The sequence below is a fragment of the Cardiocondyla obscurior genome, linkage group LG19 (genome assembly GCF_019399895.1).
Source record: "Cardiocondyla obscurior isolate alpha-2009 linkage group LG19, Cobs3.1, whole genome shotgun sequence".
NCBI lineage: Eukaryota > Metazoa > Arthropoda > Insecta > Hymenoptera > Formicidae > Cardiocondyla > Cardiocondyla obscurior.
The window spans coordinates 2,162,866-2,178,964 of record NC_091882.1 but is presented as its reverse complement, the minus strand read 5'-3'; the positions used below and the strand labels follow the sequence as shown (position 1 = coordinate 2,178,964).

The following is a 16,099-nucleotide window of genomic DNA, read 5'->3' as shown; positions in this document are numbered from 1 at the left end:
TGTCGGCTTTTCACCGGATTCGCATATTTTTTTTTTTTTTTATTACATACATCAATAAACATGTATAAATTTATGCAGGCATTTGATAAGTACAGCCATGAAATGAAGAGTTATCACGGTCTACAAATGCCGAGACGTTTACGTTCTGGCTTGGCTGTAGAAAGAAACTATGTTACAGGATAAATACGTTTAATGGAGCGAAGCATTTTTATTGTTAGTCTCATATACATATACGAATCTATCTAAGGGCATCAGTCTTCGTTCTCGGAGAGGAAAGAAAGAGAGCGCATTCTCCGAGGCCGGTGAAACTTTTCACGAGGTAGCGCGTCAAGGCCGGTGAAACTTCGAGTGAGATATGATATAAATTGGATAAATGAAGACGCCGATACTCCAGAGGTATGTCGCATTGATACTATTACGCGATGATTATGCCATGGGATCGCCAGGGAATCGCATAATGCCCTTTGCGACTCGAGCAATGCTACAAATAATAAATTAGAATTAATTAAAGTCGTCAATGGTTGTTTGAAAATAATTAAAAAAAAAAAAAAATCTGATACCTAGATTAAATCAGAAATTTTACAATCTTTTAATTCTCTTTTAGCAAATAATTTCGTAAAACTCCATTAACGATATTAATAAATAATTTAAATATTGCATTCGTAATTTTAACGTTAGATAATTTAATTTTCATATTCACCATGACATTTCTAGTGAAACGAGCACCTCAGTTAGACAGATTTTTATTTGCTGCTTTCGTGTTATCTGGTATCACATGTTTTACGCTCAAGCGATTGTTTGCGTTGGTATCTATTTGTAAAATAAGTTAAAGAGAAAACGATATTGCTTACACGTACAGATCTTGTCTTCTATGCAGAAAGTCGTAATGTCATTTACGAGGGAACTTTAATCCGAAAATCGCAATTGACTTAGGCGCACAATGCGTAACGGCATGGTTCTCATCGTCATAAAAGAACGGAAAGTGCGCGGTATATCCACTTTTACTTAACAATCAGCACCATTCTCGCGACGTAACGAGATTTTAACTTAACAATTAACTAATGCTACGTGGCCTCCTTCGTTATTTGGCACGAGCGGATAGCCTTCCGGTATGCCGCAAGAAATTAGTACGTGAAAAGTATCCACGGACGCGCATTATAAACTAGGAAGGAAACTACTACTATTAGCATCGGCAGAATCGGCGATAAAAAGCTATTAAGATTTCCGGATCTACAGCTCACGCTAAATTAACCCTGCAACGTACAACAATGCATGCTTTCATAATCGCTGCTTCTTGCGTTGCAGATTTTTAAAACGTGGTTTCGGTGACAGTATAAATCGCCAATGCACCTCACGGTCTAATTTTTTGAAGTCAATTTGTGTGACTTTGTTGCTACAGTAATACTTGTGCATATAAAAAGGAAAAAAAAAAGTACATTGCAGGGTTAATATCTAATCCGCTCGACCAAATGTCGACCAGTGTCGACCGTCTTATTTTGATTCGATAGGTGGAAGTTGTAAATTAATATTCGCCAAAGACGAAATAAGAAATTTAAATAATTAAACAATAATACTTTTAAAAATTATTTCTGCAAAAATAGATTATTGAGTGGCCAAATATAATGGCGTCTGCGAGTCTTAGCACGATTCAGTGACGCAACTTGGAAAGATTGGCGAACATTGTCCAATGCGTTCTACGATTTTCCCTCTTTCAAGGAAGTCCCACCGCACTTCCCTGAAAACTGAGTTATAGCATGGCATCTAACGTTGTCTCTTATATGATCATCTACTCGCGATAATAGAACAAAGGCAGGACGACTAATCAGGAAGCCGCCGCCTTGGTTCTCGATGACGAAAAGTCATTGTATTAATCTCGTATGATCTCCGTATCTTTTCTCCGCTGGGGCATTCTTATTCCGATCGTTTCCTGATTCAATGGCCCCTCCCGTTCCTCGTAACGTTACATCATTTCGTATAATACTGGGAGACATTAGAAAATGCAGACGCAACGGAGTCATACGTCAGAAAAATATCAGTCGTGGCACTTCGAGAAACGTTACATCTATATATTATATAAACAACACTGGTGATCGAGAATCTCACTGAAATATTCGTATTCGTTTCCCATGAAATATAGAGTCGCGATCTCGGTGTTCGCGAGACCGTTTCCATTCGTTATTGTTCTTCCTCTATTCACCGTACGTTAGAAAATTCATGATCAACAGTGATTGCTCGAGAGAATATCGATAACGGGCGGCAGTTCGATTCGACGAGCGATCTCCTTATCAAGATCATCGAGACGAACCGAGGCCGTTTTAACATAGCAAAATTCAGCATCGACGCGGTATCGGATGATGAGTTCGCGATAAAATGTGACTTCACAACGTAGTGAAGCGACGAACAATGATGAAACTGTTACGAGGTATTCGTCGAAGGGGCTCTCGAGAGCCGCGCTCTGGATAAATCGGGCGGAAGCGGATCGTACGGCGTCGCGTTGAAACCGACGTATCGGTTGTTCTTCTTGTGAAGAAATCCGCCCGTGAACGGATCTGTTTTGTAGTAAATCACCCGCCTGATGCCGAACGGGTCGATGTAGCCGAACGAGCCGACGTTACCATCGGGTTCTCGTTCCTCCTCGTGATATTGTCTTCTTAAATAATATTGGAAACCGTTCGCCGTGGTGTGGGTGCCGTCATAAGGCGGGAAACTGTTCGGATCGCTTCGAGAGATGGATTGATAGCTCGGCCTGACGGAAGAACTTTTGAGAGCAGGATCGTAAGGAGCCTCGAGTATCTGAGTCAGTGGCCGAGCTGGAGATCCGCGGTAGTACGCAGCTTGCGGTCGTGGATAGGCTTCCAGACTTTGAAGTCCAGGTGAAGAATAGCCTGCTCGGCTCGAATAATAATTGTTTCTCGAAATCGGTCGGGGTCTAATTGTCGTCGGAGTGTAGTAACCGGAAGTGATATCGTTGCTGGACAGCGGCACAATGGCATTAGAATCCGGTCGCCTGTGTAACAAACGGTTAAAAATTATTATAAATTTTCTTATGAATGCATTTCGATAAAGTAATTTTAATTCATTAATGAGACATATTTCAGTACTAATTTTTTATATATATATTAATCTTTACCTAAAGGGATTAGGTGGCCTTCTAGGTCTGGCTAAAATTCCAGTTTGCGCTGGCACTTTCTTTGTTTCCGCTATCGCGTCTTGAATAGGCCGATCTTTACCCACGTAAACCATTTTCGATCTGAAAAGATTTCAGCATTAAACTTATTACTCGGTAATTAATAATACACTTGTTATTTGCTTTTAATTTTCGTCAAATTCATTAATATTGATTTTATTTCTAATTTTATAATTCGGTTACTTAAGTATTCGGAATCCTTCGTGGTCGGCGATGTAATCCTTTAATCGTAGATACCCAAGAGGATCCAGCCAACCTTCGGTGCCGATCACCGTGCCGTCAGCTAATCTCTTTTCCTTCCTGTACTGCCCGTTCGATGTTTGAAAGCGAAAAAATCTTTCCGGGCCCTCATCGGTCTGGATGTGATACTGAGTATTAGGATTCAGGTTCCATCCGCTTTTCTGAGCTTCGATTTCATCCGCTGTCAAAGACAGTGTCGAAACCTGTAATGCAAACTTATTTAAATCGCTGTTGCAAAATATGATTATTAATTTAATACGGTAATATTCATCTCGATCGCGAGCCACGAAAGTATAGCGTGTCATTTATTATTCCAAATAATTAATTATGATCTAGAAATCGTAGTGTCCACACAGTTGACGTAATACGCAAATTCGAAGCTGCCGATCGACAACAAGAACACACATTCGCGAGGAATGTGACCGGCTACGTGGGGTGTTCCTTAGCAAACGATTAGTCAGCATCGTTTCTCGGACTACGAGGCCTGTCTCTTTTCTTCTTTGCAATTTATATGGTTGCTCGTAGGCGCGGCGACGCATACTCCGCTTCGCCGGTCAATCGTAATCACTCCATTTACGGCGTTACGACCCGAAGACGATGAACGTTCCGCTTCGAGCATGACTTCGAAGCCAAGCCCGAGAACTCCGGCCGTCTCTGTATTTCGCCGTGATTTTTTTTTTCTCACCGCCCGATCATATTTCAAACCCTTGATCCACTCTAGCTCGTTTACGATACGATTCTGCAACCATTAGCAAAGCCAATATTGCAATGTCTGAATTTTGTTGCACGAATTTCAGGTCTGTGGCTTTTGCGGGAAGACGTTGCCCGCGGATTGCACAGGTACGCCGCTTAAGAAACTGTATTTTTTTCATTTAGAAAGTCAATTTCAAAAAGTCGAAGTGCCGACGCACGAATCTTCTTTTTACGAAACGACGCCCCGATTTAAATTTTTACTCGCTTAGAATATATTATAATACGCCGACCTCTCGGAGGAACGATGTTTTCTATTGTGGCATTCTTCATAGCCACAGGGTACCATTGCGCACAAACATGACGGTCACGTAAGAGATACTTATCCCTTCTATTGCGGATTATGCGTGGGTTTGACCAAGACCACAAGGTCCGCCTCTCGTCAGTCCATATTAAGAGATGCTGGACCCGAGTGTAGGGCCAATGTATCGGTATTACGTAGCACAAATATTTCGCGAAGTAATGATCTCTCTTACTTACAGAAATGGAGAAGACGTTTGTATAGAAAAAATAAAAAAAGGGGGTATAGATTAAAAAAGAAAAAAAGGCAAAGTGTCTCCGTTAGATCTATGAATAGATGGAAATTTTCTTCTTCAAGTTAATTGGATCTCACCGCGGCGATAAGAGTCATACCTAATTGCGAATAATTGCGAGCTTAAGCCGGGGCCGTAAACAGCTGGGACGGAGAGTAAATTGCGTTACGTATCAAAGGACCCAGCGCGGGATTTCATTCAACGTCGCATAATGGACCGCAATTTTCAAGTGCTCAGGCTAAGTCCCGACGTGTCTATAACCGCGCATCAATTTTCCATCCTCTCGGAGGAAAGCCGCCGTTTCGGCTGGCGGTTTTGCGCGAGGTCGTTCAAGCCGCGCGATTAACTTGCTAAATTATCATTGCACCGTTCCATTGTCCGTCCGCCGACTGGCGTCGGTCACGGTGATTTTCATCTTTGTACAGGAGCCGCCGCCGTCTCCTTTCGCTCGCTTCCGTCGCTCCTCCATCCTCTCGCGCGATCTCTTCCCTCATTAAAAGCACCCACCTCTTCGCGCGATTCTCACGTGCTTGATCACGTGATATAATCTTGCGATTATAATGGAATTACACGCCCGGGAAAATTGGCGACATTGGCAGCCGACAATGAATTTCGATGCTTACAGGAAAAGGATAAGGATTGCCGGCGCTAATTGCGGAGGTAATTAAGCTAGAAAGGAGAAAAAAAAGCTAACGAGATTCTCGGTCGATCGCTCACGGAGTTTTATCGCAGACAATTCAGTGGCACTGACACATTTCTTTCGCTTAATTAATCACGCTATTTTCAATGCCCGGTACCATCCGATTTTAATTCGCAGCCACGGCACGGCACGTAAGTATGCGGTAAAACATACGACGTGATATTCAACGTCGGAATCGTAATAGAAATAATTATAAATAATTAATTAATATAGTATTTCTCTATCCGTCGCAGTGGTACAATTTACAAAAAATAAAATCTATTTCTTTTACGCCGCAGATAGAATTAGTTTTAAATATTATTAAACGGACGAATATTAATAATTATAAAAATCTTTATAATTATTAATTATTCGTCCGTTTAATAATATTTAAAACTGTCCTTTGTCCCTCGGGATCGTATCGCGATGTCCGCGGGACTTCTTCAAGTCCTTAAATCATGCCTCGGGTTGTAGAGCGTTTCATGCGAGGCGACTGGCATCATCGTTGGTAGCATCTTGCGGTGATCCAACCGCATTGTATATAATCGCGGCATTACGGATCATAATTGCAGATAGTGTCGTACAAGAGGGGTACGTGACAAATGCGCGATCTCGTTTGCGATCTCACTTGGTATTCGCGGAGCGTCGGCGTTTCATGAGCACACGGTCCACGTGGCCTTCGCACGAACGCGCACTAATTGATATTCAGTGCGCGCGATATTAATTATCGTCGCGCAACATTATATCAATGTTTATCTAACCGACGTACACGCGGTTCTCGGTTCTCCACTCCTCTTTTTCAAATCAAATAAAATGAAAATCTCGTACACCAGTACAACTTTACAATTCGGTAACTCATCCCGCATTCGAAGCTAGCAATGTACCGCACGTTCTAAGGCGTGACTTTGGTACCCGACCGTTGTTTTACATTACTATTTTTACTTTCACATTACTTCTCGTTAGTATTTTACATTCGATGCTCGAAGATCGGTCTTGGAAAATTTTAGCGACTCTTCAAAATTAATTATTAATAATCCATGCTTCGTGCTTTGTATATTTAAAGATAACGTCGATTGTTAAGAAAAAAAAAAAAAAAAAGAGGTCTCGTTATTCAGATCTGGTGGTCAACTTTAGCGCCCAGTGTGTGATAATGATTCGGTATTGAATTCAGCCGCAGTTAGAGTAATTGTCAAATTGCCGTGAAAGTAATTGGCTCTCGTGGCCGACGTAAATTCGGGTTGCCGTCGATAGTCACGCATGCGTTTATCAGTCAATGGCACGGCCGGGTGAGAGGGAACGTCGCCTTTACGTTTTTTTTTTTTTTTTTTCTGTTACACTTCTTATCCAAGCGTGCTTCACGGTACCCGCGCGTTAGTGCATCGAACTCTCCCGGGAGTAGAAATAGGAGACCGCGACTCTTTCGCGAATAGCATCCTCGGACTTTCATGAACGCCTTCCACAAATCACGCCGGTGTCGGTTTCGATCGAGCGATGACGTGAATATATGCGTGACAGATTGTATTCGACAAATGTATGGAACAATCGGCAGCTTCATCGGCACGCAAATGCAGTTATGCAAATTTTGTCTCGAGCCATTACAGTTAAGCGTATGCAAAATATCGTACACTCCTTTGACAGGCATAAACAACAATTTTAACTCTCTATTCTAAAGCCGGACTTAATTGTTATTTGAATCCTGGTACGTAATATATAAAAAATATGGGCTTCTTAGATCATTATAAGATTCTACCGGATCTTCGCCGCCGGTTTTTTTTTAATTTCTTTAAAATATCTGCGAAACAATCGGCTTCAATTTTATTGTTTTCTATTTTAATCTTCTTAAATATATTCATTAAATTAATTTTTTATTTGTATAATAATTAGATATTATTTTCTTTGCGGCTTTATAGTTTCATTATCAATGCCAATGCTTTTTACAAAGTTCATTACTTCAATCGTGAATTTATCTAGATTTGCATAACGTAGCTTCGCCGATTCATTTGTCAGTTACTGCTGAAAGACTTGAGAAACTGTAATCATTAGTCACCGGTTTGCGATTAGCGTTTTATCCGTTCGAGAATCTTAAAATGATGTTGAATTTCAATATCAATGTCAACTAGTTAGAAAAAAAAAAGAAAAAAAATTATTAATTATTAAAATTAATTCAGAAAGAATTCGCGTTACAGTTTATGTGTAAAATAATTCTATTAGAACATTCTATTAAGTACGAAAGGGCTAGTATAACTTTAAATTAATCATAAATCGTACTTGCATACTCATAAATCCTACCGTCAAAAGATTGAGGCAAAGACACATTCGCAAAATCATAGTCACTGATGCGTCGTGATGTTGCATACGCGTTGAGTTTCTTCTTCGTCGTTTTTGCTGATTTTCTTGATCGCCGAGCCGAGACGTTTACTTATTTATCAAACAATAGTTACTTCTATACATCGTAGCCAGGTGAATAAAAAGGAAAACGAATCGGATTTAATCTTCGTGGAGAAAAAGAAGCGTGCGCGCAAACGGCATTTTTTTTCTAATTCGCGCGTAACGTCGGGAGGACGAAAATGGGGAGAGAAAAAAAAAATCACCCACTTTTACGGACCAGATGCGGAAGAAGAAAAACGGAAGAAGGTATCGTCGACTTCATCGGTTAGTCGAGGCGGACTGAAAGGACGCGATATTGTGACTGAGAACCCGACGGTGTCCCTGCATTTCCAGATCCGCCGTGCACGACGGATCTACGCTCCTTCCCTCGCAACCATCCCCCTCCGTAAGAAGCCGCGGGACGGTTTTTCCACGACGACCGAGATCTTGCGCTTGGTAAGTACCTACTCCACATTCGCGCGACGCGTGTTCTCGAATGGGCTTGGAATTATTAGCCCGTCGCACGCGTAATCGTTGCACGTGCCACACGTGATTCTGCGACGTTCTCGCGTATGACGTAAAAAAGAAAAAAAAAAGGACAGGCGATTCAATCCATATAAGCCTAGGAACATCTTCCACGAGATATCGCGACGATGTCGCAAGAAGCGTCCTCGCCGTAAATGATTCTTGAAATTGATAATTCGCGACGGTAGAAAAATACGGCGAGGATACATGTTTCCTTTTTCTTTTTATTTTTTTTTTTATCTCTTAAGTATATATTATTTTAAGAGACGCACGTTGGACTTTCAATCGCGAGTCTTGCACTTTCAACTCGTCTCGCATGATCGATAATTGTTTTCATCTACGTGTAATCGCCAGTCATAAATAATACGCGATCTTCAAGAGTAACATTAAGGAAGCTATAAACGGTAGAAAATTGCATTGTGAGAGTTATAATTGTCTTCGAGCGATGCAAAAAGATCGAGGTCTCGTAATTCAGGATATATGTTGCAAAAGAAAAAAAAAACGACATACCGCGACGCATAATTGATATGTGTGATACGATCGACACGCTATTAAGATGAATGTGTCTCGGAACGTTATTTGAAATCCGATTCGATCAAATTTTATCCCGATTAACACAAGGCACAAATATATTTTTAATTCCATAATATTAAAAATACATATGTGCGTGCGGCAAGCAAAGATTATACAAAAAGATATTTAACAAAGATAAGTTAATAAGCTGTAAATTTTTATTATTTTATTAAGATGAATGTGTCTCGGAACGTTATTTTAAATCCGATTCGATCAAATTTTATCCCGATTAACACAAGGCACAAATATATTTTTAATTCCATAATATTAAAAATACATATGTGCGTGCGGCAAGCAAAGATTATACAAAAAGATATTTAACAAAGATAAGTTAATAAGCTGTAAATTTTTATTATTTTATTAAGATGAATGTGTCTCGGAACGTTATTTTAAATCCGATTCGATCAAATTTTATCCCGATTAACACAAGGCACAAATATATTTTTAATTCCATAATATTAAAAATACATATGTGCGTGCGGCAAGCAAAAATTATACAAAAAGATATTTAATAAAGATAAGTTAATAAGCTGTAATTTTTCTAATGACCGTCAAACAATGCATTTTAAAATTTATTCCCATAAATCATCCAAGTGGTCATATTTATTTCATGAATATAAAATAAAATCCTACTTATATCAATTAAGCTCAAGGATGCGTCTAGGATACGTCAATCAACGTAGGATTATTTTACACGCATTATCGATTAAATTATCTGTTCCACGCGAAACCTTTAAAATCGATTTGCATATTCCTTTTTTTTTTCTTTTTTTTTTTTATTTAGAAAGCCAGACGAAATTTCGACACGCGCCGCTTTTATCAACGTTACGTTAGATCTCTACATTGTGTATCCTCGCGTATTCAACGTTCCCAGGACCTCGGCGACAGTAGCCGGAAGGAACGTTGCAATTTTTATCTCGCACATTTGCGTCATCTTCAGGTCAGGCAATCGCCGTAATCATCGTTCGCATTATCCGCAATCATCTGACGAAACGCCAACCTGACATTTCCTTTCGGTCGCGGGAAAAAATTTGTCATTTACGTAAAAAGAAAGGAAAAGGAAAGAAAAAAATAGTTTCTTTGTTACCAGCTCCGGCACACGTGAACAAAAATAACGACGTTCGTAGCCGAACGAAATTTTAAATTTCCTCGAAGATAGATTTCGCCTCTGCATAAATACCGGCGTGTATCCGTAAACTCAGCTTCGCTTTAATGACGTGCTTTTTTCAGATAATGAATAGCGAACCGATCGCTCGGCCGAGAAAGTATATAGTTTCGCAAAAAGCAGCGGCGATACGTTTATTTTTTTTTTCTTTTTTCTTTTACCGGCGATATGTAAAAGCAGACGTTATCGCGGGCCGCGGCGAGGGAGTCGGCGGCGATAGAGAGGTAAATAAAGTAAATGAAATTCTGTCTACGAAGTTATCGTCTCCTCGAGTATTGCTGCGATCCGGAGTAATTTCCAGCGCAGCGTGAAATCCGGTTTTCTGCCGGGAAGAGTTCGTTTCCTCGCGTTACAGTAAACGACGTCGCGTAAAGACGCGGATAACGGAAAAAAATGATCGCTATCCCGACGCTTTACGCTTTACGGCACTCGATGCCCGATGCATTTATAAATATCGTATTTCACGAATGTCGCGCGAAATCGAAAGTACGGGCGATAGCAGAGATATCTCGCGCGCGCGGGAAATTTTCAGAGTATCGGGTAGTGCGTGGAATGCGCGGAGGGGGAAGTAATACACAAGAGAAATAACGATTATGTCATAAAGCACATTGTTTTATCGTAAGTCATGCAACAACATTAGCGCTTTACGCATATAATATTGCGTAACGACGAACGAAACCACTCGCAACGCGAAAGAAGACCGTAATAAGGATATTTAAAATAATTACAATCCTTTTAATTTACAACGGATGGAACAAAGCGAGAGACGTGATAAAGCATGTTTTTTCTTTTTTTTTTTTTTCTTTTCTCTTTCGTCATCGGCGGATCAAAAATGCTTCTGGACTTCTCTTTCTACCACTTCCACTTCCTACTTTTAAAAGTATCGCGCTAGCAGGACAGAGTCCGCTGATTAAGAGAGCGACAGCAAGATCACTCTCGCGATTGTCCAAGCGCGTGGGAGTGTGGCTCATTCGCGTCCCTTCGGAACAAAGGCTTGAAGAAAGCGACTGTGGGTCTTATGACCAGAACCCTTTCTTACGTCAGAAGTAAATTACTTTACACCAATTCTAAACAGAGCCGGCGATGAAGAAGACATGATCGAGCGCGGGTTTCAAACCCATGTAACATATCACTATCTAATCTATCACACAGAAATTTTGAAATTAAATAGAGAAGCCCACGTGATCGTTCGTAACACACACACGGTAATATTAAGAGGAATCCCGCTTCTTCTTCCTAATTTCAATACCTTAACGGAGGCGCGACGTGCGAGGAGATACCAGTATATTAGCAAGGATATTCAAGAAGTCCTAGGAACGGAACGGCTTCGAATAAATTCCACGGCAAGGAAAGATCGTGACTCGATTTCGAACGCCGGGGAAAAAAAAAAGGCTGGCAGATGAAGTTACCCGATATCGGGATCATCTGCCAGCCTCCGTGGAATATACGGCGGACGAACTTGGCTCCACATTCTGCCTTCCATCTGACGCTCGAGCGAATCTTACCGAGTATTTTCTCCTTCGCTTGCCGCGCTTTCACTTTTACGAGAAGAGAGCAGAGGCGGCTTGCTGGAGTGGATTGGCGCCATCGCGCACATTTGCGTATGCGTATACGCGACAGTCGATTTTTTAATAACTAAATTTCGAAAGCTTCCGACGGCCCGCTAGCCGGGTGTCGTAACATATTACACGTACGCGGATTGCGAAAGTAATTCGTTTCTTTATGATTTGTATATGGAGATCGAAAGGAGATCCTCGCGGAGGTCCTCGCGAAAATTGTCTATCACGTTTCTCTCGTCTACTGAATTTCTTTATCGTAATTAATATTTTTAATAGAAAGATTACTTCGCGCTGCGTAAAACTGATTGACTGGATGTCGTCTGATAAAATAGTACATATAAAAATAAAGATCCAACAGAAAGCTGGTCTATGACCTCAAGTTTAATCTAATATTAATGAGATGAAAAGTTAAGACTATCTGGACTAATGTGCATGCTCGATTTAAAATGTCATTAAACCTGATTCTTTTTTTTTTTTTCTTTTTTTTTTGGGGGGTCTTAGCTGTGTTAATTTCTCACTCTTTTATAATCGGCGCAACAAAATGTTACATTAATAAGAAACTGGTTAGGAAATGCATGTCTAACAATTAAGAAAATTGTGTATCGCGTACTCTATATTTACGGGGTGCAAAGCGTGCTGCAGAACGCGTACAAACAGCTTTACACTTTCGCACGCGATGCAATAATTCACATAAAAGAGCGACGTTGCGAAATTAAGTTCTCACGGCATACGTAGCGGATTTATGTTCCGGGAAATTGATAAAATCACTCCATGTGATCTTGATGTGTATCTGCGATGTCGTCTGACATTGCACGTGTTTTCTAATAAATACTTCTGTATCATTAAGCGTGCCGTTTCATCTTTTATTTTACTTATGTTATGCCGATATTAATGTTCTCTTTTAATTTTTCAAGTAAAATTTTTAATTAAAAGAATAATATGTTGTTTTCAAATAAAAAGTAACTTGGTCAGACTTTCACAGATATACACATTAAAATCACATTGTTAAAATCACGATTTTACTGTAAAAAAGAAATAAAATAAAATATTATTATTAATAGGACTTACCACAAGCAGCAGGATGGAGGTGAGTCCTCGCTGCATCCTAGTCGAGAGACTTCAACACCTTGGGAAAGGAAGACCGGGACTTAACCGATGTATCAAACTCCAAATTTTACGCTGGAAAGATTGGGATCGATCTTGTTACGCTTAACCCTGTCCGATTACTGATCGAAATGAAGCTTACCTCGCCTGAAGCCGGATCGTACTTGCAGCCTACACGTAAAACGATCCAAGGCTCCATAGTTGGAAGGACAGACTAAACCCACGCAATTTTCTTTTACGGCTGGCTGTCCAGCCGTATATCGGACATCGACGATTTCAATAGATAAACAGTCGAATTCTGATTGGGCGGTAAGTATTTTTATTACTCTCTGAATGTATGCGATAATCCGAATTTCGGTTCACAGCTCCTGTAAAAGCAAAAAGAAGAATATTAATTTAAAATATATATTTTTATTACACTAATGTAGGCGACAATACGAATAATTAACAATTCAAAAGAATCTACTTATAGAAATTGTTTCATATATGGCATGTAAAATGACATATTTTTCTTTCTATAATAATTTAATAGATTCATAAAATGAATAGACATCTTTATAATACAATAATCGTTTAAAATATGTATTTTTGATGGTAATCGCGACGATAAGTGTCACGCAGAGCATCTGAGAAAGTTGTAAATTAGCACGTGATTTTCTTAAAAGAAGTTTCCAGCAGTTATTCATCTTATATTTGTCATCGGCTTTAAGGTGCGGAAACTTGAAATCACATTCAATGTTGAAAGATTAATAATCCAGGAATGCAGTCTCAACATTTGAATGACAGCGGTAGAATGAAATTTTATGAAACGCCGGAAATATTTCTTGCATGACAACGAAATTACGGAGCGGGAAAAGATAGCGTAACGATTGCCTTCGTGATCGTTCTACGTGAACGTGAAGAAGCGAGCATTACTAAATATAAATTTTTAAGTCAATCGTTGATCATACCTAGAATATTTTCGAACATCAAGGATATCGTCACTAAAATTCCTTCCTGCATGACTCAATTAAATTGCCAAGTACACGATGACCAATAAAGAATGAAAAACTGGATCTGGAATAAAGAAGACATTTATGTTAAAAGTATTTGTGAGACGTAATTGTAAAAATTCAAATTAATTTAAAAAAAATTGATTTAAATAAAAAAAGAGCCACGGGACCATTGTAGATAATTGCCAGAATAATATTCCACGGTAAACCGCCTACCTATCAATTGATATTAGACCTGACACGTTTACCGTGATAAATACTCACGACGCATGACGTAATTGCTGGACTTAAAATTTCGCACTATTGCCATGCAAAATATTATGTCAGTTAAAGCGATGTGGGCGCAGCCAATTTTTTTATCAGCCTCGAAAACGCCTGCATATCCTTGTTGCCGGACATTCACCCGGGATCGTTGACCTGAGACAACAGAAGATTTAGGAAATTGCTAAGCTCGAACAGATATCCTTTTTATTTTTCACTCTCCTCGAACGGCATTCGCGATGCAAGTTATCAATAAATTCTTACCAAGTTCGATAACTGCGTGTAATTAAAAGAAATTCTTTGAAAAAGACTGCTGATGCGAATACGGCATGTATGAAAGATTGTTAACTGCCGTTTCAATCTCGCATAAAAAGATACGTATAAAATATCTTGATTCGCTAACCCAATCATTACAACATTGTACAAAAAGGCGATCTCTCGGTCGATTGAACACAAATGCGGCTCAGCTTCTTTCCAGACAAAGCTGCCATTCAGAACGAAGAACTTTGCATCGGTAATGCCGTCTAATAGAGAGAGAGACAATTTTATTAAATAGATTCGCAAAACACCATAAGTTACGTATTAAAATTTAAATACTCTTACGGCTCTTGCTTGGGTGAAGGCGGGCCTCGGTGGAGTCGGCGATTGCATCATTCTCGCTTCTTCCAAGCATCTCAATGTCAGTCTTGCTGTAGCCTTCACTTTAGCCTTGCTCGCTTTTCACGTTTACCTAGGCCCATATCATTGAGACGAACCTCGTAACCTACGTAATTTATTAATAATTAGAGATTACAGAGCACGCGCTATATAATTACGGGAATTATAATCAAGTGACTTAATCGATGAATATGGCGGCGTATACTTATATCAGAGAGAAGTTAGACGCAGAGTGCGGGAGCACCTCGAAAAAGTGTAACATGCTTAGAGAGAGAGAGGCATAGCTTAAAGTATCCGACTGTCTCTGTCTGATCGGGCACGCGCGGTAAATTTTCGATGGATCTTAGAGCAGTGCAGTTTATGCCATGTATTTATACAGAGTGCCGAAAATTCACTGCGCTCGCGTTATCAGACAAAGACAATTAGAGACCCTCAAGTACTTGAGGGTCTCTAGAGACAATCGGACAACGGCCCATTTCGGAATCGATGGTCCGCGCAACAACGCGTGTTGACGGATCGGCTGGAGTCGCGGCCGATGAGCGGAGTCGCGGTATTACAGGGCGTATCTGAGACAGGATAACGGCGTTTACCGAGGTACGAGCTGATCGAGAGAACTTTCCGTCGTGCATTTCCTCGTTTCCGACAATGATCTCGCATCGATTCATAATCCGCTTGAGGTAAACGGACGAGGAAAGTATCCGAATATCGAAGAAGCGAAAAAGAGACAAGGTAGGAGACGCGTTTTGGTATCGATGATACGATTTAATTTTGATTCACGTCTTTGCGAAACGCTTTGAGACATTAATTACGCTTTAATTATAGCCCAAAACTGGCTTTGAGGACGAAAGGCAGAATAATTATTTGCCAAATAAAAAATTCTTTGAACTGTGCACCGTGTAACGCCAATTTTATTCATTTTATTTTGCTCCCGCTTGGCTTATCTCGCGCTTACCTTATTAATTTTTCCCAGGACAACTTGTGCTCATACTAAACAGTTGGAGGATCGGCAGGATGATTGAATTATCAGTAGAAGCAACGGGCGAGATCGCCGAGAGCCAATGCTGCTCCTCGAAGCGAAAGATCTTCGATGATCTGGATGTTGACAGTTTCTGCAACGAAGTCCAGACAGACCGCAAGCATTATCTGCAGGAATTGGAAACGCCGATAGAATTGGTAGCGACATCAAACGAAATCATCAATGCAACGGCTCTTTTCTCACCGATGTCCGCTCAAGAAGCAATTGAGGAATCGTCTTAAATAACATGCGATTTATATTATCACATCACGCGCGTATTATATTATTAGATATTTAACGATCGGTGTGTTACATCATTGCGAGACACTCGAATGTCAATGTTAATGAGTAGCGACTATTTGTTGTACAGTATGCACTACCGGTTCTTCCGCCCGATACGCTTGCACGTCGAAGGTAGACGTTTCTGCCCGTCACCGACCTCTTTTAGGAGAAAGTATAAAATCACGATCATCCTATGCATGGTCTCCCACG

General features: G+C 40.2%; 1 protein-coding gene across 4 annotated transcripts; it reads right to left on the bottom strand.

The window, feature by feature from the left end:
• Positions 1–184: 184 nt before the first annotated feature.
• On the bottom strand, positions 185–15,625 carry LOC139110150 (uncharacterized). Of its 4 annotated transcripts, XM_070669748.1 has the most exons (10): positions 15,545–15,625; positions 14,539–14,698; positions 14,200–14,459; positions 13,939–14,091; positions 13,633–13,738; positions 12,825–13,050; positions 12,647–12,757; positions 3,371–3,630; positions 3,131–3,250; positions 185–3,007 (listed from the first exon to the last, which is right to left on the bottom strand). In XM_070669748.1, the coding sequence occupies exons 7-10, from the start codon at positions 12,680–12,682 to the stop codon at positions 2,416–2,418; spliced, it is 1,008 nt and encodes a 335-aa protein (XP_070525849.1). In that variant the 5' UTR covers positions 12,683–12,757; positions 12,825–13,050; positions 13,633–13,738; positions 13,939–14,091; positions 14,200–14,459; positions 14,539–14,698; positions 15,545–15,625; the 3' UTR covers positions 185–2,415. The 4 variants fall into 4 exon arrangements, with proteins under 4 accessions (XP_070525849.1, XP_070525850.1, XP_070525848.1 ...); XM_070669749.1 differs by lacking the exon at positions 14,200–14,459; XM_070669747.1 differs by lacking the exons at positions 12,647–12,757; positions 12,825–13,050; positions 13,633–13,738; ... (2 more) ...; positions 14,539–14,698; positions 15,545–15,625 and adding an exon at positions 7,658–8,488.
• Positions 15,626–16,099: the final 474 nt, after the last annotated feature.

What these genes read in the sequence shown, in the direction of transcription:
- LOC139110150 (XM_070669747.1), bottom strand. Translation starts at nt 7,744, where the DNA reads ATGCAACATCACGACGCATCAGTGACTATGATTTTGCGAATGTGTCTT. An exon ending in TAGGATTTATGAGTATGCAA is followed by an intron (nt 3,631 to 7,657) that starts GTACGATTTATG and finishes TTTGCATTACAG; the next exon opens with GTTTCGACACTGTCTTTGAC. An exon ending in AGGCCACCTAATCCCTTTAG is followed by an intron (nt 3,008 to 3,130) that starts GTAAAGATTAAT and finishes TTTGTTACACAG; the next exon opens with GCGACCGGATTCTAATGCCA.